Source organism: Microcebus murinus, chromosome 18, assembly GCF_040939455.1.
Source record: "Microcebus murinus isolate Inina chromosome 18, M.murinus_Inina_mat1.0, whole genome shotgun sequence".
In the NCBI taxonomy this organism is placed as follows: Eukaryota; Metazoa; Chordata; class Mammalia; order Primates; family Cheirogaleidae; genus Microcebus; species Microcebus murinus.
Genome location: NC_134121.1, coordinates 3714239 through 3738722, shown reverse-complemented (window position 1 = coordinate 3738722; position 24484 = coordinate 3714239). Strand labels below are relative to the sequence as shown.

Here is a 24484-nt window from a genome sequence, read left to right as displayed (position 1 = left end):
ACCAGGCTCAATCATTTCTAGCTTTTGATTTAAAGCGAGAGACAGTAGACTATTCCTTTCACTCGGACACTGAGAGGACACTGTCAGGTTATTAGCTGGCCTGACTGCCACACTGCTGCGGCTCTGAGATAGAGAGGCCCAAGGAGATGGGGAACAACTGGTCAGCGGGCGGTAAGAACACACACAGCGTTTGTGTGTTAAGTTCGCACCTCTTATAAATGACCGTAATTCATGAAGCCCCAAAATAATTAAATAGTAACATCAAAGATCACTGACCACCACAACAGATATAATAATGAAAAAGTTTGAAATACTGTGGGAATTACCAAATGTGACAGAGACAGAGAGTGAACACATGCTATTGAAAAAAATGGCACTAATAGACTTGCTCAATGCAAGGTTGCTACAAACCTTCAATTTGTAAAAAAACCACAATTGTCAGTAAAACAGTAAATTGTCAGTAAAGCAAGGTATGCTCGTATTTAAAAGACCATAATTTCACCGGTAGCATCCCACCCATAAAAAGGTATATGCCTTCATGCCATGAACTAAAAATATGGTAACCAAGGAACTGAAATTTCCAAAACAACAAAGCTGCTTTATTGGCCTAATAGTACAAAAACTGTGCTAAGAGTGGGCACAGTGGCTCACGTATGTCCTAGCCCTCTGGGAGGCTGAGGTAGGAGGATCACTTGTGGTCAGGAGTTCAATACCAGCCTGAGCAAGAGCGAGACCTCATCTTTACTAAATATAGAAAAAATTAGCTGGGTGTGGTGGTGGGTGCCTGAGTAGTCCCAGCCACTCTGGAGGCTGAGGCAAGTGGATTGCCCGAACCCAGGAGTTGCAGGTTGCTGTGAGCTGGGCTGACGCCACGGCACTCTAGCCTGGGCAACAGAGTGAGACTCTGTCTCAAAAAAACAAAACAAACCCTATGCTAAAGAAATAAGGCAGCATGACAAAAATCTTAAATCCTCACTAACCACCCACTCCCCAATTTAGAGGAAAGCAAACAGAGGAGTTAACACACCACACCAAGAAATCACATGCAAGGGAAAATATGTAAGCCTTTTCATGCCACTCCAGGACCATAGCAGAGGCTCAGCAAGTCATGATGGCCCTTTCTATCTGACCACACTTTTTTAGTTGGTGAACTCAGCAGAAGTTCACAGGAGTTAGACAACCCTGGTGGGAGGGCTCTAGAACAAAAAGATGAAAAGATCTCAGAAGACATCAGAGCCCAAGTCACCAGCAAAATTTTTCCTGAGCCCCAGAACAACTTCACCTTACCCCAAATCCTGTATAACCAGTATAATTCTAATTGCATAACAGTCACAAATATTATATAACCTTAAAATACACACAATTAAAATCAATACAAATAGAAAGGTAAGAGCAAAATGGGGAAGATAATTCTCAGTTTTTAGAGCAGGATGTAAATCGATACTATCTTAAGGTTAATATGTGTAGGTTAAAAAAAACCCTCTAATCTCTTTAATCTTTTTCTTAACCATATTGAGAGCTTTTGCTTGAAGATAACAAAGGAAAATAAAATGTGGCTGAGTTTCAGGTAATTTTTCAGCACAAGAGGTAATAGTTCTCAAAAGATTAACAAAGAAGTTATAACCATTAAAAGTCTAGAGTCATAGTTTTTTGTGTGCTTGGTTTTAACAAAATGTATAAAATGATCTCATTCTAGTATCTGTCTTTTTATCTGTCTATATACAGACATGTCTGGAATGATGCTTATCAAATAGTAACATCAGCTTTCTTGATGTGATTTAAAGGATTTTTTTCTTCTTCTTTTCTATGCCTTGTAATTCTTTTATACTGAGGCCTATCACTTGTTATTACAACAGTAAATCACTTTTATTTAAATATATGATATTGTACTTATAATTACAGTGTATATGTATAGATAAAGACTAGATTCAAATAAATGAAAAGCTATGCTAGGAGGGTGACATTCTGGATAAAAATTTCCTTCCTTTTTATTTCTGCTCATGTTACTATATTATCTGGGCAGGTTAAAAATTTTTTAAAAAGATAAAACCCTCAGAGATGACTCTGAACACATAAAGACATAAATGAAATCTCTTAGTGATATATCAGAACTTGGGAAATAAATTGGTTTTTTCTTGGGGAACTGAGCAGAAGAACCCTAAAATTAAAACTTTACCTGAATGAGGTGATGGGTCTCCTTCCTCTCTCCGGGTCTCACCACTGGTCACAACTGAGGTGTTGGCAGTACCAGGCACTACTCCCACAGATTGGGACATGACAACTCCATGATCCTCAACTTTGTCATCAAAGCTTCCCATGAGAGCCTTCCTGATAATGTCCTCTAGACCGAGATTACTGGCAGGGTCAGCAAAAGAATGGCCTCTAGAACTAACCGAGCCTGAAAGAGAACCCAAAGCATTTCCACTTGCTTCCCAGAGGCGTATCAGGAAACAGAGACAAGAACAGACTACATACAGCCCTTTGGCCACTGAACACACAAAGCAAGTTTCCTAAAACAACTGAGAACCCATAAATAATATTAAACCCACAAGTTAAAAGCCACCTCAATCCACAAATAGTAACTAAAGGAAATCTGTATCCTGAGTGAAATCAGTCACCCACATTTGTGTTAAAAGTTATTCCATTAAGAGTTTTCTTTTTTCTGTTCCCTAGTTTCTACACTATTTAATAATTTTCATTCCCTTTGTTTATTTATCTTTTCAATAAGTATTGAGTTTTAATTCCCTTCTGTGTTAATCTTTCCTAACTAAATTATTTATTTATTCATTTTTGCATATTGGAGCAGTCAGGCTCTGGTATATAGTTGGTACTTAGTACTTATTTGTTGGATTGACTGCTACTGCTCTGGCTTTGTATTGGTAAACAGTATCTTTTGAATCTTACCTGACGTAGTGACTGCTGGCAAATTAAAGATCTCAGTTCCTGGCTGAGCAGCTGCTGTATTTAAACAAATATTCAAGTTAATTGAGATGTGATAATCATATACATAAAAATTAAGTCTTCAAAAGTCCTATAATGAAATTAATCTTTTTTATTTTTTGAGACAGGGCCCTGCTCTGAGGCTGGGACTGGAGTACGGTGGCGTCAGCCTAGCTCACCGCAACCTCAAACTTCTGGACTCAAGCAATCCTCCCACCTCAGCCTCCTGAGTAGCGAGGACTACAGGTGTGCGCCACCATACCAAGCTAATTTTTTTTTGTTTTTGTAGAGATGGGGTCTCACTGTTGCCCAGGCTGGTCTTGAACTCCTGGCCTCTCACCTTGGCCACTCAAAGTGTTGGGGTTATAGGCGTGAGCCAACGAGTCCGGCCAAAATTAATTTTTTTCCTATGATCTCAACCTTTATGTTTCACCCATTAAGTGAAGATAAAATGAAAGAAGTAACTATTTTTTTTAAAGGAAATCAGGAAATAAATTGGGTCAGGTAGAAGAATTTTAACAAGAGCAATACGCCACTGAGCATGGTTGTGCATGCCTATGATCCCAGCTACTTGGGAGGCTGAGGTGGGAGGCTCACTTGAACCCAGTAGTTGGAGGCCAGCCTGGGCGACACAGTTGAGATCCCATCTCTAAACAAAAACAAAAGAATCTCAGGAACAATATAACCCAGAGGAGGGAAAGAAACTTTGCATTGCTAGGGAAAAGCAAATAGGAAAAAGTTGCTCTTAGAATCCAGGCTTCCTGAAGCAGCAGCTCCAGACTCTGAGAGGAGCCCTGCAAGCACCAGCAGGTTTGCGATCAGATGCAGGGGAGCCACTTCATTGAACAGCGCGAAATGACTGTGGTTCCTACCGTGGAAATTCAGGACATTCCCCAGATAACACAAAATACTCTGTTCACTGTTTTCATTCCTGCTGACTGCATAATTTCTAATTCGAACAATTTGAATGATAACAGCAGAAGACCTGGGAACCCCTATAAAGCACTTTGCCCAAAGAGGAAGGAATTTAGGGCCACAAATGGTGTTTCAACTTGATGCTGAGAATTTTAAAGACAAAAAAAAAGCACAGGAAGTGGGTGATGTTCCAGAGAAGAATGTAGAGTTTTGGATGAAACCGCAGAAGAATGGACTCTTACACTAGGATGACAGCCATTTGTGGAGACGGAAGAGTGCATGTGCCTAGAAACTCACTTCCTCAATCAGAGAGGCTTTAAACTGACAAGAGGAGGAGTAAAACTTCCTTTAATAACTATAAAACAATTACTAAAGATGAGTCTTCTTACTTATGGCTCAGGTAACACAGGAAGTAAGTTGAACCTGAAATAACAGACTTGTAATTAAAAGTTTGTGGAATAGGACTCATTCATTCACTTAACAAATACTTACTGAGCAATTGTTTGGCTAAATCATAATAAAATTACTTTCTTATTCATCAAAAATAGATAAGACAATTTCATATAGTTAAACAATGGTAATACTTAGACACTGTATTTACAGTGCACCCCTTCCTTTGCTTATGAAGCTTACAGGTCAGTGTGGTACTGAGGCCCTGCAAATCTGAATCACCTGGGTAGTTTAGTAAAAATGCAAATTTTCTACATTCCTGGGGCCCAATTATTCCCCAATTTAATAAGCACTCCAGGTAACTGTGGGGCACCTTACAATTTAGGACCTGGTTTCAAACAGATGGGCAAACTGCCGAGCGAGGACGTGGTAACTGCTCAGAAATGGGAGAAAGGAAGGCAGACATGTGAGAGCCTTGAGCAGCTTTGACAGGAGGCGGCAACCACCCGCAGGAGGTGATGAGGGAGGGACGGAGGGAGGGTGGCAGGACAGGGTGGCTGAAGTAAAAGAAACTGTGGTGGTGGAGGAGGAATTTTTTGTGGAGAGGTGAAATGTAAATTCAATTTTAGATATTTAAGGAACCAGTAAGATATTCAAAAAGAAATGAGGTCTGCAAAGATACACTGGACTCTAGATATAAATTTGGGACTTTTTAGCAGAAAAGTAACAGTTTAAACCCTGAGAGTGGATGAAATGATTCAGAGATTATAATGCATGAACAGAAAACCAACCAAAGGCCAGGCAAAGCAAGAATGAGCTTCTAAGGAGACAGAAATGGCCAAAGTAGTAGAGAAAAACCAGGAGAATGTACCACCTGAAAGTGAAGAGAAGAGAGTATTTCTGGAAAAGGGGAGTGGTTCACTATGTCAAAACCTGCAGAGAGATCAAATAAATTAAGTTTTAAAGCATTAAGGTATTTTAAAAATAAAGTCATCGATGTCCTTGGGAACACTGAATTGAGAGACAATGAGTAGAAGCGAAGCTTTCTTGGATGCTAATGGCTTTGATTTCTAAATTCTATTCCCAGTGAGGAATGAATGTGCCCTGGGGTCCCAGGAACCCACTGGTTCTTTAATATAAATTTTCCTTTCCACAATTAATAACAATTCCTGCAATCAAAAACAAAAATCCTAGACTGTAAAGCAATTCTGTTGGTATTTGCCTTAAGACTTTTTAAATTTAATTTAATTTAATTTTTTTTGAGACAGAGTCTCACTTTGTTGCCTTAAGACTTTAATACACTTTATCTCCTATTAAAGTTAGGGACTTGTTTTATCATACATTTTCAGACAGTAGAGACTGTCATACTAAAACACCCAACATAGTACTCTGCTCAATAAATGACTATTGAATCAATGAATGACAGAGCTACTGCCTAAGGACAATGTAAAACATTAGGTAAGAGAAGAAACTATAAAGTAGACCTCCTCAACTCATATGTATGGTCATTTCCCACTAAAAGGGCAAGACAAAGGTGAGGGAGGATGAGAGGGACGACTAGTTGCTCTGAGCTCTGTATGTCTCTATCCCTAGACAAATTCATCTCTGGGTTCTGAGAATATGAAATGAGAGCACCATATTTTTTTTTGGTGACATCTGAGGAGGTCTAAGTACTGTTGATGACTACAGACAAAAAATAATATTTTTTAAAAAGAAAAGATATCTGTAAGCCTGACAGCAATTCTGGTTAGCATTCAAAAATATTTATCTTGTATGTGATTTTTGTTGTTGCCACTTAAAAAGAGACTCCAGTAACTAAGTGCTAGGATAAGTTCACAAACAGTAAGTGACACTGGGTTCATCCTTTTTCTCTGATGGCCAGCATTTATTAATCACAAAGTGGCATTGATCCAAACACACATCCACCCGGCATTTCATAGCCCACAATTTCCCTTAACAGGGTCAGGAGACTAGTTGATGGGAGATCACAGAAAAAAGGCAGATCACTGTATACTCAGAGTCTACCACTGGGAGTAACTGAAGAAAAGATGGATAAGAAAGACCTTAGGGCAGTAAAGTGAGCGTGCCAAACGAGAATTATGAGGAGGGTATGGCTAATGCATGCACACTGACCCAAAGCACAGAGCTTTCTATGGGATACTTACGAACAATCTAGCTAAGATGCTTTGAGTATAGAACTGTTAGGAACCATTTAGTCCATCATGGGAAACGTGGACACTGGAGCTGCAATGCCTGGGTTTGAACTGCAGCCCCATTACCTACTAGACATGTAACCTGCACCAGTTATTAAACGTCTGAGGCTCAGTTTCCTCATCTACAAAATGGAGATAATTACAATATGTAGTATGTAGAGTTGTTGTGAGGATTGAGGTTACATCTATATATGCTTCCAGTAGAGCCTAGCACACAGTAAGTGCTAGATAACCTTTTGCTACCACATTATATTTTTAGACGGTGAGTTTATCAGAGTTGCATGAATGCTTAATGATTCAACTAAGATCTAGAAAGACACAGGTAGGGCAGAAAAGTAGTTGGGATGGAGCAAGCACGGACTGCCTTCTCCTACATGTAGGGCTAGTAACTGCAAAAGTAGAGCAGGGGAGAGGTGCAGATTAAGTGTAGCCCAGGAGTCCCTGACATCTATATTCATACTAAGTATACTATAACTTAACAGTATATAGGTTGCCAGCTAACAGCCAATATAACCTTAAGCTACCTTAATAATGATGCATTTAGGATAAATCATATCATGCTACTGTATTTTGTATTACTCAGAACCTACTGAAAGGCTAGGCTATGGTTTTGGTGGAGAGCAACTGAGATTGCAGGGGTACTCAGAATGAGGACACATGAAGAACAATTGGTGAACCTACGGATATTTACAGAGATAAAAAGACTCATGAAGGACACATCTTCACATATCTGAGATGTCACGTTAAGATGGCCCAAATGGATAAAACTAAAACCAGTGGGTAGGAGAAGAAAAAACAAAATGAAACATAACTGCAGAGTGTTAATCCAGCCCCAGCTAAAAAAAAAAAAAGTGTCCTAGACACAGCATTTGTTCAAAGACAAAATGGAGAGCTTCAGAAAGGAGTTCCTGGTCCCTAATTAGGAACTTTTCATGAACTAGCAGACATTTGAGAAGGAACTTTAGGATCAGATATGTTGGACAGATGCTCTGAGTAAGAGCCTTCAAACTCAAGGATCACAGGAGAGGCAACACTGGAGATATCATTATTAATGCATGTTTTATTTGGGGTTCATGAAAGAAATCCCACTTACCCATATCAGAGTCACCTCCACCAGAGGAGTTCAACTTACGAAAAATCTCTTGCTTCTTTGATTTAACCATGGGTGATGTGTTTTCAAGCTTGGTGAAGAATGAAGGCAAGTAGTTTATACTCCCTGGTGAGCGGGAATCATTCCTGTTAGGAACACAGTTAAGTGTATTACAATCATGTACTCCTAACCCTGGGGACATTCCTATCATTGATAATAATAGAGAGTACTTAGAAAACTACTGCCTCCCCATACCTAAAAAACAACCCTAACAAACAATATGTGACCATAAGTCACTTAGTACATCATTTAAGGACATAGTCAAATACTTCAGCTCTCAAATAGGAAACGTAAAATTAGGATTAGAATGGAGATAATCTAGAGGAGAGATTCTTGACAAGGAATGAACAAGCAGCAAGTTAGTATTAATGGGAAAACTCAAAAACAGCTATATGATGACACTCTTTGCATAATGGCACAAACATTGATATATTTATGGTTACCACATAAACCAGGGACTATTTTGCTGACATAATTACCTTTTACACTGAAACTATAACTAATGTCACACCTGTCTATAAAATAGTAAGAGTTTATACCTAAGCAACCAACAGTTGGACTTGAACAGAACACTTACAGTATATAAATAAAATTGCCTATTTGTTACAATCATTTCAAGCCACCAAACAGATGAGCTGAGTTTAATGTAAAGGATTTCACATTTTATTGGCAGCTTCCTATACTAACACATTTTAATCAAGTTCTGGCCGGGTGCGGTGGCTCAAGCCTGTAATCCTAGCACTCTGGAAGGCCGAGGCAGGTGGATCCCTTAAGGTCAGGAGTTTGAGACCAGCCTGAGAAAGAGTGAGACCCATCTCTACTATAAATAGAAAGAAATTAATTGGCCAACTGAAAATATATAGAAAAAATTAGCCGGGCATGATGGCGCATGCCTGTAGTCTCAGCTACCCAGGAGGCTGAGGCAGAAGGATTGCTTGAGCCCAGGAGTTTGAGGTTGCTGTGAGCTAGGCTGACGCCACAGCACTCTAGCCAGAGCAACAGAGTAAGACTCTGTCTCAAAACAAACAAACAATAATCAAGTTTCCCCTAACAGCTCAAGGCCACTAAGGATCTAGCTAGAGCCACAGATGGTAACAGAGAACATAAGGTTTTCATAACCTAATCTGTTCACGTGGATTCACTCATCATTCAAACATAGGAACATTAACTATATGCCAAGAAAGAAGGTGAGAGAAAAAAGGAACAACATGGTCCCTTGTCTTAAAAAATCTCACAAACTGAGGGGAAAACATGTAAATGCATAATTAAATTGAATATCATTCCCTCTCTATATATACATTTCCTTCTTCATTTCACTGAAAGGTATCAACATCTATTTGGTTGCCCAAGAATATATATTATAATGAATAGCAACACACTGTAAGAAATGCACTAGTGTTTTAGAGTTAGAAAGACCTTGGTTTAAAACTCAACTCTCCCTCTTACTTCCAGCACGACAATGAGCAAATCACATATTTACCTCTCAGAGCGAGCATCAGGGAAGGGTGTTCATACCAAGAAAATAGTATGAGTAAGGACACAAAGGAATTCAGGGAACAATAAACAACTTGATATAGACAGAATAAACTGTTAAGGGTAAAGTGGCAGGAAGTGAAGCTGGATGAGCAGCATAAACCCGGTCATGAAGGAACTCAAATACCATGCTCGTGACTAAGTGGTTGATTCTGTATGAGCTTTACACAGTCACTCTGGTGGAGGTATGGAGATTGCCCAGAAAGAGGCCAAATCAATGGCATCTATCTAATCCAAATGGGGATAAAAATCTAAAAATTCATAGGGTTGGGATCAGAGTTAGAAACAGGTAAGATAAAATCCATGTATATTCCACAATGCCTGGTACATAGTAAGCACTCAAATGTTAGCTGAAACAATAGGTGATCCTTCCCACTGACAAAAAAGGTATTTAGAATAGATCTAGAAGGACTTAATTTCAAGAAGAATAATGAATAGATTTTCTTTCACCTAGTTAAATATTACAGTTTTTTTTTTGCTAAAATCCACTAGCATTAGATCACTAGGAAAATAAAGTAAATGATCCCCCAAGAGTCCCATCCTGACGTATAAGCCAAAAAGCGAAAAAGGCACCAACTTCAGGAAATGTTTAAGGCATTAACCCTCTAGCTCAACAGCAGCTGCTGCTGGGCTGGGGCGCACTCCCCTCACCTCTGCTCCGCAGGCTCTGCTCCCCGCTGAGGCAGGAGCAGCACGCTGTCTTGTTTCTCGTGCACAGCTGCAGCCTGCGGTGGGGAGATGGGCTCGTAGGGCTCCGAAGAGACGTGGCTCCTCTCTGGGGATTTTCCAGGCCTACTATTGTAACATGTAAATATTAGATTGTGCTTCAAAGGTTCACCTAAGGCTTACCATAAACAGAAACTGGTTAACTCATGACTTCGTTCAGGAGAAGGAACAAATACAGCCAATTTCTATCATCAAAAAAGCTGCCTTGGATATTCACTGTTATATACCCAGCTATCAGAAAACAGTCTGCTACTGCCACTTTATCCATGTACACCCAGCAAATTCGGGAGTCACACTGCTAGACAGCACCCCCAGAGCCGCAGCCACTCCATCCCGATGCTCTGCACATCCTGCAATATCAGACTCCGTCTTAGCCTTGGCTACTCAGTCCAGGGGAACCCTGAAGGGCTTTGTTGCCTATTCTGAGTCATGACTTAGCAGGTCCTTCCTTGTTAAGTTAAAGACGAAGGACTTGAAGGTGGCTCACGCCTATAGTCCTAGCACTCTGGGAGGCCAAGGCGGGCAGATCAATCAAGGTCAGGAGTTCAAAACCAGCCTGAGCAACGACAAGACCCCATCTCTACTAAAAATAGAAAAAAATTAGCTGGACAACTAAAAATATATAGAAAAAATTAGCCAGGCATGGTGGCGCATGCCTGTAGTCTGCTACTCGGGAGGCTGAGGCAGGAGGATCGCCTGAGCCCAGGAGTTTGAGGTTGCTATGAGCTAGGCTGACGCCACAGCACTCTAGCCTGAACAACAGAGTGAGACTCTGTCTCAAAATAAATAAATAAATAAAAAATAAAAGACTTGAGTACCAAACTCAAACCTGAGGAGTTTGGTTAAGTGAGTTATCCTCTAGTTATACCACTTTAGGCCTGCTCTACAATTGAATATTTTCCTTTGGTAATACCATGCTGGTAAGGAGAATGTGAAACAAACATGCTGTTTAGACCAAAAAAATTTTTTTAACTTAGTGATTATATCTGTTAAGAGCCACCTGTAACTTCAACATCTGCATTTATTACTATTATAGTTAAGCATAATTACATATATATAATATTATTTGTTATTTCCTTTCCCAATCAACCCCATCTGATTCTTAGAGGTAGCTATTTTTGACCAATTGACCAATTTTTTTAGTTCTTTTGGTGTTTGCCTCTAAAACTCTAATCTTACACCTTTATTTCTCGATCTATCAAACTTGAAACAGTATCTATCAATTCTCTTCCATGAAAAATGAAGAACTCAATTTACCTTCTCTATGTTGGCATGTTAATCTTTACTTTGTCTATTTTAACTTTGCATAGCATACTTCAACCTTTTATATTTTCTTTTTAAAAATGAAGAAGTGCAGCATATAGCCATACTTCTACCTCTCTTCCCTGTGCACCCCTCACGTCTCCAAATCTGCCAGCCATTTCTATATGACTCACAGTATTTACATTCTGTTCCAGAACTACAGAAAAACTCTTCTGTGCTTTGCTTATAAAGTAAAAATCACTTGATGCTGTTTTATAGCACATGGATTGTATGAACATTTAAACTTTTATAAAAACAGGTAATTTTACTAAAACCAATGAAAGAAATGTAACATTCCTTGTTTAAATGTACAGGTGTAGTGATGCAGAAATTATAAGTGAAAAAGCCAAATGGATTATCTTTTCATAAATGCCATCAATTGTTCAAAATCTGCTACATAGTACTGTGTCAGGAATGGACCAAAAGTCATCTTAGCTATACGTAGCTTTTCCGTTTTGCTTTGATAACTGCATTCCTTTTCTTTTTTGTGGTTTTAAGAGAATAAATGTGCTTTCTTCTTATCCTTAAGATTATTCAGCTTCTTGAAATGACTGTCTGAGAACTGCTTCAAAATAATCCAGTTTGGAGATATGGCAAGCAGAGGTAAATAGCAAACAAAACTGACCATATGCTTGATGTTTACCAAAGCTGGGTGACGGATACTTGGAAATGTATTAAACTGTTCTACTTTTGTTTATGTTTAAAATCTTCTACAATAAATTATTTAAAAAAAAACCATCCAGGTCGGGTACCTGGTCGCTCATGCCTGTAATCCTATTCGATACCAGCCTGAGCAAGAGCAAGACCTTGTCTTTACTAAAAATTAGCCAGGTGTGGTGGTTTGCACCTGTAGTCCCAGCTACTTGTGACACTGAGGCAGGAGGATCACTTGAGCCCAGGAGTTTGAGGTTACAATGAGCTATGATTACACCACTGCACTCAAGCCTGGGAGAAAGAGTAAGACCCTGCCTTAAAAAAAAAAAAAAACATCCAGCTTTGAAATACATTTGCTAACTTTGAATTGGGTTGGAGGCAGGCTGGAGAATCACTTCTGCTACAAATTTCCCTTTTTAATGCCCTGAGCTATGACTTCCATTACCGATTCACTGCTCCTCTGTGTGTCTTCTAGATATTTGCCAGAATCTTTGACCTGCTGATATCCCAGTCTTATTTATTCTCAGGATTCTTCTGAATTAATTTCCCATTGTGCTACTTAACTATAATTTAACATGTATAATGTTCAGTCTACCACTTTAAACCAAAAGCCTTGCATTCATTTTTTGTTTTTATCCAAACACAGCACATAAGGTAAGAAGATATGCTCTTTAGCAGATAGAGCTGCCATATAAAATGTTTCGTCCTATGATGCCTCTATTGGCCTTTCTCTCCTTTATTTTGCGTACCTTTCCTGAACATCTATTGCTGCTGACCTAATAGGAACTATTGAGAGATTTGTTATTCTGAAGGTGTCTTAGGGACACCACTCAAGTATCCATAAGCTACTACCAAACTACACTTTCATTGCTGTCTTTGTAAAGCAGCAAACAGAATAATCAACTTTGAATATACATCAAAAAGATAGTACCAAATGCCCAGACAGTGGACATTCCAAGAATAATATACAGAGGAAAAAACCTCATTTACAATTTTCAGGGAATAAAGGCAAATGAACTTTAGGTTTAAGAAACAAATCCTCTATCTTGTAGATATATTCAGTTTGTTTTACTATTGGGAAATTTATGTATGACTTGAAATAAATACCATACCTTCCCCTGGATTTGTCCATAACATTTTCTGGAGATACTCTTGAACCTGGTCTTTGATGGTGGACAGACTGAGACTGAGATTCTGGGCTGTAACGATTTGATGTTTTAGTCCTCACCGGAGTAGACACCAAAGCAGATGGTGAATTTTGGAATGTAGAAGTGGGGGGCTGCTGAGGAGTCTGTGAGGAAACTTGATTTCTAGCAAAATCTTGTGTGATAATTTGCTGTGAGAAAAGAAGGAGGTGGTTAAATTCATTAGTTACTTGCAATAAAAGTAGCATAAAAATCTAGACATCGGGCTGAGCAGAGTGGCTCATGGTTGTAATACTAGCACTTTAGGAGACCATGGCAGGAGGACTACTTGAGGCCAGGAGTTTAAAACCAGCCTGGACATCATAGCGAGACCCTGTCTCTACAAAAAATTAAAAAAAATAATTAGCTGGGCATGGTGGCTCATGCCAGTAGTCCCAACTATTTAGTAGGCTGATGCAGGAGGATTGCTTGAGCCCAGGAATTTACAGTGAGCTATGATAACACCACTGCACTCCAGCCTGGACAACAGAGCAAGACCCCGTCTCAAAAAAAAAAAAATAACCCAAACTAGACATCTTGTAGTTTTCTCTTTCTGTATGAAATCTGCTTTCTACATGATCAAAATACGAAAAATCAACGAATAAGAATAAAAGACTCACACAGATGTGATCGGCAAGTGTGATCAGGCGATGGGTCCTGGGCACTTGCCCCACCCCCTCTCCCTGCGCAGAGGCAGGCGGCTGCTGCTGTGGAGACGGCGACTCCTGGCGGGGCCGGTAGTGATGCAGTGGTCCTTCGTACTGTCTGGTGGGGTCACCTAACAGAGGACAGACAGAGGTCTTACTCCAGGGATGCCCCTGCCTTTTATTCCTTATCAAAGATTAAACATAATTCAGAAGAACACATGAAAAGGATGTGATACATATCTCCAAATAAAGAATTTACATATCTTAATTTTGGGGAGGAAAGACCTTACTTACTGACAAAAGTTTGATGACTAGAATAAAATGTGCATGCAGAAGTGGATAAACAAAATTAGTATGAACTATTTTCTATACCATTAAAATATAAAGAAAAGAGAAATCAGTAATAGCTGAAAAGTCATTTTTCATTAGTGTAGTTTTAAATGCTTCTAAAGGAGACTCATATAAGATTACCCTAAAACAAATAAGTTATTTCTTAACATGGTCTAGACAGATAAATAGAAGCAAATGATAAGTGCAAATATGAAAACATGCAAATGGTAGTTAAAAAAAGACATACTTTCTGCTTGATTTGCCTTAACAACCTCTGGTTGATAAGCTTGATGTTTTTCCTGGGGTGGTACAGGTGAGCTAGCAGGACTGATCACCTCGATAGCATCACTAGGTGTTTCATACCTGTGAGAGGATACTTAAGAAAAGAAAAGAATCTTATTTTAAAACTAATCCTGTGAAAAGTTTCAAAAGTCCAAGTTCTTCAAACTTATTTGCATATTTTCATTTTAAAATTCTGTTCAGAAATGTTCAATGGCATTCCAGGTTAATAATAAAAATTAACAAGCTCAATAAACTGTATCAAAGATGCCTAAGTGTTTCCTCAATGTTCCTAATATCAGTAGGATATAGGATTTTCTAAAATTTTGTGGGCTCTAAGATCTCTTTTTTTTTTAGACAGAGTCTCACTCTCTTGCCTAGGCTAGAGTACCGTGGCGTCAGCCTAGCTCACAGCAACCTCAAACTCCTAGGTTCAAGATATCCTCCTGCCTCAGCCTCCCGAGTAGCTGGGACTACAGGCATGCGCCACCATGCCCGGTTGATTTTTTCTATATTATATTTTTAGTTGTTAAGCTGATTTCTTTCTATTTTTTCAGTAGAGATGGGGGTCTCACTGTTGCTCGGCTGGTCTACGATCTTTTTTAAAAGACAATAATAAACAGAATAGATAATAAAATTAATAAAAATAAAATAAGGCAGAATAGAGAATGAATTTGTTATATTCTCCTGGGAACTGGAAAAGAAATCACCAGGAAAACACTCATCAGCTGAGATTAATAAACCAGTGAGAAAGTAGATCTCAATAATTAACTGAGTCCAATAATTCCAATTCTATGGGACAATCTGTTCTTAGAAAAACTCTGAGGCTATAAAGCTATTTGATTACTATGATGATTTTGAATCTATAAAGCTGTAGATTACAGAACACTGCATGATTTTCTCAAATAACTGGAGAACTGCTGACAAAACTTATTTCATATAACTTTAGCATTGTGTTACACTGTGAAAATAAACAGAAATCATAGGAAATATCCAAAGAGAAGTAAATTCACAGAAAGGGAGGACATCGCTAACAATGGAGGAAGCCCACATCAGAGAAGGAGCCCGGCTGGGTGCAGTTCCCAGGGAAACTGAGGGCCATGCAGTGGGGTGCAGGCTCTCCCATGGCCCTGCCCTGGCCTCGGCCTGACGCCTGGAGAGGGAGATGTGACCTCCTGCCAGGGGCCTTCTGGCTTTAGAGAGCTCTTCATATCTACAGGCTGCACCAGAGGGTCTGAAACAGACTGTTGGAGGCCCAAAGGGCGTATGACCCTGGCTGGACGCCGGCATAGGAGAATGGCCTACCACTGGCCACCACCTGCTCCTCTAGTGCTCAACTGACCAGCCCTTCCTGCCCCAATGTCACGGAAACTGGGGTTACCTGGGTTATCGTACACTCAGGCAAATGGAAACCTCGTAAATGGGACATAAAATTATCATTGAGGAACTAAAATAAATCACTATTCATGATTCTAAGTAATTTATACTAATTCTCAACTTTTGTATCCACTGTTACTCATCACTGTTTTATGTACCCAACATCCTAAATCTGCTTTTAAAAACTTCCAATTACTCAGTCAGCACAAAGTCTGATCCGAGACAGTGCTCACATTGCTCTTGGAAGTCTTAGGGGGAGACCAAAGTAATGTGTTTCACCTTCAGGATGAGGGAGTCTCCCAAGAGTCAAACTGAAAGTGAAAACCACACTGAATAACCGGCAATAGCTATGGACTTCAGGCAAGTCTTGCTCAGCGATAAAAAAGATAACCCCACAGAGAACCATGAACACTCAGAAAAGCAGCTGGACTTTTTATTTTCAGACCTTCTGAAAACCTAACTCCTAGAGCAAAGTTTGGTGTGTGATACAAACTGAATAGTATTGAATCCAATGATGAGGGAACCTGTGTGGTATACCACTCCATAAGCCCAGGTAGGGTCACCAAGTATGCTGGTGACTTCTCTCCAAACGCCTATCCATACAATCAATCAGTGTATCTCTTCCTCAGCTGGCAATAGTCTGCATGTGGAAAACCTGTTGTGGATTTTCCTAATCTCAGGCTAAAAGGAGGTGTTCCTTCTATACAACACACCACCAACTGCCCCCTTCTCTGTAAAAACCTCGGCAACGGGGGAGATATGTACCCAAACAAGTTATAATTACTCTGTTGGATAACTGGAGATAAAAAGAATTGCACAATGCACTCTTGTGCGTGAGAAATCATTTTTTTATTATCTCCAACTCTCCTCAATTTCTTTAATGGAGACAACAGAGAGATGATTACATATGATAGAATTATTTCCAGTATTAGCAGATGCTTGTTTAAATATCTGCTTTTTTTCTAGAATTCTATATAGGATTTAGGCAATAGTTAAAAAGAAAGCTTAAAAAGTAACTTTTCTAGCATTTTAATGTAGATTTGTGAATTCTAACAGATGTGCAGGGCAGACATCATAATGACTAACCAGACTTGGTCAAAACCCAACTTGCAAGCAAGGTGCAGTGTAAGTACCAATTAATTGCCAATGATAAAGTTGTCTCACTTTTTAAAAATCTGTATCTCAGAAAAAAAACAGAAGAAGCTTCAGGGTATCAACTAAAAGATTAAACCATGTCCTAGCAAGCACTTCCTGGAAAATTATACCTCAGTAGCACAGAGCTTGACCATATATCCATCACCTTTCAGATGTCTAAATATGTTAATATGCTCTGCCCTCTTATCTCTATACTTCCCGATTTTAATTCTATAAATGGTGTATTTTTCTCATGGAAAATATTGATAGACTTATACTTAGGAAATTGAGATATTTAAATAATCATTAAAAAACAGCGGAAGATACATTTTTGTACTACTAACCCACAAAACCTTTTCTATAACATTTACCATCAAGCATTAGGGTTTTTTTATACCCCCACTTCTGCTTTGCCTAAAGAATAAAGTAACTCTTTACGCAGATACCACATTGTGAAACCCAGATTGAGATACATACAGCTACTGGAAGAGTCTGAACTGTGAGAGCCACGTTCCCTTGCATCCTTGTCCGAGGCAATTTGCCGGGTGATGATCACGTCTATGAAGTTAGCTGCAGTAATGGTAGTCTTCCCTCGGGTCCTTAGCTCTTCCTCATATCTGGACTTTGGAGGAGGCCCTTTATCTTTCCCAGCCTCAGAATAAACTACTGAAGAATGAGGCTGGGGCTTGCCACTTGGAAAGGCTGAAGAAGTGTATAGACACTGAACAGATCTCTTCTCCACCTCCAGGGTTTTCTGCTCTAGCTGCTGCTGTTCGCTAACTGCAGCTGACCTGCTTCTCAAATTTTCTTCTAACCTGGCAGCTTCATGCTTACTCTCTTTTGTTTTGGAAACATCCATCTGGGGTGCAGAAGCTGCAGCATCCACAAGAGCAGCCAGGGCATCTGCAGCAGTGTTGTAACGGGAGCCTGGCAGGCCTTGGCTTATTGAAGGGCCCCCAGCAGGCAGTGGCCTGTAAATAAAACCAAATCACAGTTCTGTGAAGGGAAGACCATTTACTGGGGAATGTGGTAGGGAGACAAAAGAACAAACTACAAAAAAAAAAAAAAAGTTTAGTGGGCAGAAAATCATGACTATAAAAATCTACTGAATCACAAATTTAAAAATGCATATGCAAGAGACTGGTATTTTTTGTCAAAATGTGTACAAGAGACTGACATGATTCGTAGCTGAGCAGTTGGATCCAAAGGTGTGATCACACTGGTTCCGTTGGTTCCCTGGAAAACGCTGGGTCTCTGCTGCAACATGGTCTCCTGAGTTCTTACTGAAGGGGAAGGGGAGCGAACATACCCATGACTACCAGGTCTGCCGGGCTGCTCAGAGCCTGCAGGGGCAAAGAAGAAAAAGGCAGGCAGACAAGCCATAAGGAAGGAAGATAGAGACACAGAGATAAAAGGCAACAACATTTATGGACTGTTAATTTCCTAATATTCCTAAATAGAAAAAGAGAAAATGGGAAAAGAAACTTCATATCCTACTTTCTGGCCTTTCTGAAAACATGTTCCATAAGTTTCTCAATAAAGCAGCAATAATACCACACCAGTAACTTAAAACGAAAGCTATCATTTACTGTCATTTCCACTTGTGTGATAAATTTTAATTCTGATTCCAGAGAGAAACAAAAACACCAACAAAGAAATACTAATAGAATCAGATACGTTAATCTCTCAGATTTCCCCCAAAACTTTGGTGTGTTTAGGATTTCCAAAATCAAGTTTGGTACAACTTTCTAAGCATCATAACAAAAAAATACCACTCCCCAACAAGGGCTTAGGGCTGCTTCATTTAATCACAATTCCTCCTGCTTCACTCCCTTACTGCCCCCTTCTCAAGTAACTTTCCAGCAAGCAACTTCTCTCAGCAAGCTCGCCCTTTTGAGATGAAATCATTCACGCTATCCCCCCACAAAGTTGGGCTCCAATAACTACACTTCTTCAATGCTTGAGACACTTTCATTCAGTGAACTTTATCTCTTCCATAACAAAGTCAGAGTTTAGACTTGGTTCAGAACTACTTCACTTGGAGGATCTTGAACTCTCAAATTCCCTAATTACTTCTCTACCTCCTCTTGCTCTGTGCCCTCGCTTCAACTGTCTAGCATGCTCTCTGGCCTCATACCCCTATTCTCACAGCTAGCACCACCTTGGCTGTGCTTCTCAGCAGTCTTCTCCCTTCTGACCATCCATTTGCTTATATGAGGGTTTCTGTAAGATACATTCCTAGGCATGGAATTGCTAGAACAAGGAGCATTACAAGTTTTTATCTCCAAAAAAGCAATAGCCCCAATTTACACTGCCATTGCTAATGTATGAGTATCTTTCTTCAGACACTCCAACATGGAATATTTAACAACATTCTTAAACATCTGATGCAGAAAAATGGTATCTTATTGTCATAAATCTACATTTTTTCATCAGTGGAATCACAACCATTTAGAAAGATCTAGCTCTTACCAAAGTTATGCATCATTTGTATGAGGCTTTAAATCAAATTTCTACATTTTAATGTGGCCAACATGGAATGAATATTATGGTGCTACCATAATATTCATTATAGCATTTCCTATAGTCAGATTCTTAGTGGTTTTTATTACATATAGATAATGGGTTATATCTAGAGGTGTTTGGGCAACCGCTATTTAAGGTAAATCCTCAGTTATGATGTTACTGGATTAAATACAGTGACTAACTTTTGGGCTCCTTCTATACACTGCAAACCACGTTGATGTCGAAGGATTTGTTTCCTATGACAATATGAATGTGACAACCTCCTGCCATTGTGCCCTTCAGTTCTACACCTACCTCTCTGACCACGTCTCTGCTTCCTTTCGCTTCTACCTGGATCTCCTGGCAACATCTCAAGATTGACCTACTCCTCTTTTTATACTCTTGCATCTTGGAAGCCTTACTCAAGCCAGAGTTTCAACTCTCGCAGGTGACTCCTAAGTCAGCATCTCTAAGCAATGTCTTTTCTCCTGAGTACCTGATCAGAGGATCTGACAATATGGACATGGTCAATAATTTGATTTAACTGAAAGAACTGAAAAGGGTTAAGTATACCATGGATAAGAACAGATGGCCCAAAGACATGTCACCTTAAGTTGAGTTCCCAAATCTGAAATCTGAGATGTTCCAACATGACACTCAAAGGAAATGCTCACTGAAACATTTCAAATTTCATATTTTTGGGTAAGAGATGCTCAACTGGTATAGTGCAAATATTCCAAAATCTGAAAAAATCTTGGTCCCAAGCACTTTGGATAAGGGATATTCAACTTCTATGTCCACAATAAATATGATTATCTCTTTGCTTTCACTATTCACTCTCTATTTTAATTGTGTGCCAATCTTGCTTCTCATCTCTTCCTCACTCCCTATATCTAATTATTGTTAAGTCTCTTTGACTCTACCTTCATATTCTTCCTAGCAGCAGTTCATTTCTGACCATTCTCAGTGTCAAAATATTTTAGGCCACTATTAGCACGCACGCAAACTACTGAAGAGTCTCACTGGCCTTCTGGCACCTGTCATGCTCCCCTTCAGGGTTCTAATCTAGCTCAAGCCACTACTGTGTAAATGTCCCTCCTCTGATGATGTCACCTGCCTCCTTAACACAAGGGCAGCAGTTCACCATAATTCAAGATGGCACACAACCCACTAACCATAGTTTCCGTTCCTTCTCTAAACTTGAATTCAGCAACCCCTTAATATCTAGGAGTCTTTGCTCAGGCTGTTCTTTTGGCTTTAAGAGCTCTGTGCTCAGTGTCTTCAGGCCCACCTATAGCCAATTTCTGGGCCAAATAAAAATGATACTTTCATCATGAAAATTTCATTTTTCCATGTAAAATTCATCTCTCCACCATCTTAACTTGTACAGCACTCTCCCCTATTTCTTTCACTTGAGGCGTGTTATGACTTTTTATCTTACAATTTTTGTTTGCACCCCCTATAGCACTAAACATAACACCCCACCACAGTGAATTGCCAAGATCTGTCATAGGATGGAGGGCGGAGCCTTTCACTGACCTGGCCGCAGGTAGAGATCAGAGGAAGCTGCAGCAATCCGCTCCCGCTCCTTTTCCCGCTCTCGTTCCCGCTCCCTCTCAGCACTTGCGGCTGCTGCGAGGTGTGCTGGGTGTCCTGTAAAACACAAGCACCTGAAACTTGGAGACTAAAATGTCAACCTATCCGGTGTAGCAAATACTTGAATTTGTAAGTGACTAAAAATTTTTCAAAAAGCTTCAAATTTGGGATGTAGGAAGTTTTTTTATTAAGAGTCTTAGAAGCTGGGTGTAGTGGCTCAACGCCTGTAATCCTAGCACTCTGGGAGGCCGAGGCAGGAGGATCGCTCAAGGTCAGGAGTTCGAAACCAGTCTGAGCAAGAGTGTGACCCTGTCTCTACTAAAAATAGAAAGAAAGTAATTGGCCAACTAAATATATATAGAAAAAATTAGTCGGGCATGGTGACGCATGCCTGTAGTCCCAGCTACTCGGGAGGCTGAGGCAGAAGGATTGCTTAAGCCCGGGAATGTGAGGTTGCTTTGAGCTAGGCGGATGCCACGGCACTCTAGCCCAGGCAACAGAGTGAGACTCTCTCTCTCAAAAAAAAAAAAGTCTTAGAGAACTAGAGCATAACACAAATTTTTATGGGATTTCTAGGGTATCTGGTGACAGTTGGCACATAAGAACTATTAATAAATGTTAATGAAAAACAATTCACCATAATCTGCTATGGAATTAGAATAAAAAAATGCACACAAAAAACCCACAATAGACCAAATGGAAAAAAACAGCCCCAAATACTTTAAAAGGCTATGTTGTAAAAACTCGTGCACGTCAGTCCTATTAAGAGAGGTGTGTGATTATAGAATCTTACCTGGAGACATGGAAGCAGAGTTGTACGGCCTGGGAGGGAATGTAATCTGTGTGCCAGGAATATAAGTGATTCTGTCCATGGGAGGAGTGCTTGTTCCCCCTGGATGAGGCACTAAAATTGTTGGAGGCATGTTGGTCAGGTCAATGATTCCTATCCAAAACACAAATGCAATTTATGTTAAATGTTATTCTAAAGGTACAGAACTATATATAATTTTGAGGTTTTGTCACTAATTTTTATGCAATATAAATAAGAATGATGATGGTCATCATTACTTTTTTAAAACCTTCTTTAAATCTGGAGGACATTAAATAAATACTATGCTCCATACCAGTAACCTCAAAGTATGGAGAGATTAAAGAGAGACAGCAAACTCGTAAAACATGAATTTCAAATACCCAGCACAATAATCTGGTTTAGTTATTTCAGTATTCACCAAAATACCTTGTCTCAATACATTACTTTGTTTGCTCTTAAGGACTAAAGTCAACGGGAAGAAGAACATGGTGTTCTTTTCTTTCTTTCTTCCCACCATTCATTCAACAAGCAAATATGAAGTAGCCAAGAAACTCTGGATAAACAATAAACCCTGTGAAATCTCAACTGCAGAGACACACACCTCTTGTTGCTGGGTATGGGAGACCCAGGGGCTGCTCTCTTGGGGAGAGTCCTCTGGCTACATCTGGGCGCAAGTTCACTTGCATCTGCTGTGAGGTAATGTAATCATTTAGGATTGTCTGTCTTGTGTTCTCCATTGCATAAAGCTGATACTGACTGGGGTAACCTGGAGTTGGTGAAAGCTGTCTCTGAAACAGGTAAGCAGCAGCTGCTGAATGAGAGAACGAGAGAAAGGCACTGAGTTTTGTCCTGGGTGAAATTAATCTGATAAACATCACACAGAAAAAGGGGGGAAAAATCATCTGCAACTTTTACTTAATGACAGGGATTAAGGTGGATTCATTTTAGCAATATAAATTCTAATTCAGTCTAATGTCTGAGATATAATGGATAAACATTTCTCAATTAGTTTCACTTTTAACCTTTGATAAGTAACTTTATCATATTTTCATCTGAAGTCTTCAAGAATTGTGTTTGCAAATAAAATTATCTGTAGTACTTATCATCTAATAGAACCAATGGACATGTTATATGAAAACACTTTGTAGGCAGGGTACAAAGAAAATAATGTCTCTGTCTTCAAAGTATTCATAATCCATCCAGCTCAGGCTCAAAAATGACAAGCAAATCAAACTACAAAATAAAGGACTATGATAAACATTAAATGGAAATTATAAACATTCAATATTGTCTGAGAACCTGAGTGCACTATTTTGTATATATATGTTCTCCCTAGAAAAATAAATACCATGTTTTCTGGAATGTTTACTGCCTCCTCATCTAGAACTTTAGCCAGAAGACTGTCTGCTGACTGTCTGCCTCAGTCTGGGAGACACTCCCCTAAATACTGGGTTTAGGATTCAGTACTTAAAGTTCTCAAGTGACAAATAGTTTGATGGCATTGACACAACTTTCAGATAAAATATTTTCTACAGGAACTTTGCTACTATGAAATGTAAATAACCCTTAGAACTCCTACTTTTTAATTTGGCAGACTAGTAGTGAAAAATACTTCCCTAAAGACTAAGGTGAGACACAAATATTCTGTACCCCAATTTTAACTTGAAGCATTTAACAAGCAAAGACTTTAGGCTAGACAAGAGGTCTGAGCAGAAAACACAGACTGACTAAGGCTCAGCCAGCAGCAGCAAAGAGGAGCAGGGACAGAGCCCTGGGAGGACAAGGGGGAGCTGGCCCTGCAGTGGATCGTGACAGCCCAGCAGAGGTTCTCTTTACTCACCTGCTGATGTGACCTCCACTCTCCTCTCCCTGCATAAAACACACTGCCCTCTACCCTGCACAGACTGCTTTCTAATAACCTGCAGACTTCTGCACCTCCCAGAATTATGTCTGCCAACATAAGTGATGTTCAAGTTTCTTCCAATTGTACTTGTTACTAGAATTATGTAACTTAATGAAATAATCTGTAAACTGATGAAAGAATGAAGAGTCATTTCTCTGAAAACTAAGTTGACTGCCTTGGAAAGACTCAATATAGAAGTTGAATCACGTGTAGACTGGACAACTTTAAAAGACTAGAAAAAAATCTAGAAGGATTCTGTATTTCAAATTTTACTAGGACACAGCCATACTCATTCACTTATGTCTGTTTTTGTAAAAACTGATACAGGGTCTCACTCTGTTGCCCTTAGCTGGGCTCGAATTCCTGGGCTCAAGCTATCCTCCTGCTTCATCCTCCTGAGTACCTGGGATTACGAGCATGAGCCACTGCACCCCACCTGGATTCTGTATTCAGTTTGCTTGAAAATGGCTTTAAATTCTAGCTTCACTTTAAAACAAATTAAAAAAAAATCAAATTTGGAAATGTGAGGGTATTTTGTTTGTTTGTTTTGTGAGGTAGAGTTTCACTCTGCTGCCCAGGCTAGAGTACAGGGGCGTCATTACAGCTCGCTGCAACCTCAAACTCCTGGGCTCAACCAATCCTCCTGCCTCTGTCTTCCGAGTAGCTGGGACTACAGGCACCATGCTACCATGCCTGGCTAATTTTTTCTATTTTTAGTAGAGATGGGGTCTCTTTCTTGGTCAGACTGATCTAAAATTCCTGCCTTCAAGTGATCCTCCTGCCTTGGCCTCCCAGAGTGCTAGGATTACAGGCGTGAGCCACTGTGCCTGGCCTGATGTTGAGTTTTTAATGCATGGTGAGGTTTAACCAACAGTCTATGAAAAGGCCTTGGCCT

The 24484-nt window shown here is 39.7% G+C and overlaps 2 protein-coding genes across 17 annotated transcripts in view; one reads left to right on the top strand and one right to left on the bottom strand.

Annotated features, from left to right (window-relative positions):
• TTC19 (tetratricopeptide repeat domain 19) overlaps positions 1–23048 on the top strand; it is a 57115-nt gene extending 34067 nt beyond the window's left edge. Inside the window, exons 10-11 of one of the 3 annotated variants that reach the window (XR_012912996.1) lie at positions 3069–11772; positions 22147–23048. Coding sequence is in view for 2 of the 3 variants with exons in the window: in XM_075994022.1 (XP_075850137.1) it covers positions 3069–3229 (161 nt within the window). In the remaining variant the exon portion in view is untranslated. Of the gene's footprint in view, positions 1–3064; positions 17139–22146 lie in introns of those variants that run through there. The other 2 variants (XM_075994022.1, XM_012737908.3) reach the window with 2 other exon arrangements.
• The window catches only part of NCOR1 (nuclear receptor corepressor 1), a 159346-nt gene that overhangs the window by 5048 nt on the left and 129814 nt on the right, over positions 1–24484 (bottom strand). For 8 of the 14 annotated variants that reach the window (XM_075994021.1, XM_012737872.2, XM_012737880.2 and 5 more), the window contains 12 exons: positions 22288–22497; positions 21669–21818; positions 20819–20932; positions 17952–18117; positions 17252–17745; positions 14232–14360; positions 13628–13785; positions 12936–13159; positions 9793–9936; positions 7552–7694; positions 2905–2958; positions 2177–2398 (listed from right to left, as the gene is read on the bottom strand). In XM_075994021.1, coding sequence (XP_075850136.1) covers positions 2177–2398; positions 2905–2958; positions 7552–7694; positions 9793–9936; positions 12936–13159; positions 13628–13785; positions 14232–14360; positions 17252–17745; positions 17952–18117; positions 20819–20932; positions 21669–21818; positions 22288–22497 — 2208 coding nt within the window. The remainder of the gene's footprint in view (positions 1–2176; positions 2399–2904; positions 2959–7551; positions 7695–9792; positions 9937–12935; positions 13160–13627; positions 13786–14231; positions 14361–17251; positions 17746–17951; positions 18118–20818; positions 20933–21668; positions 21819–22287; positions 22498–24484) is intronic. The other 6 variants (XM_012737882.2, XM_020281045.2, XM_012737875.2 and 3 more) reach the window with 4 other exon arrangements.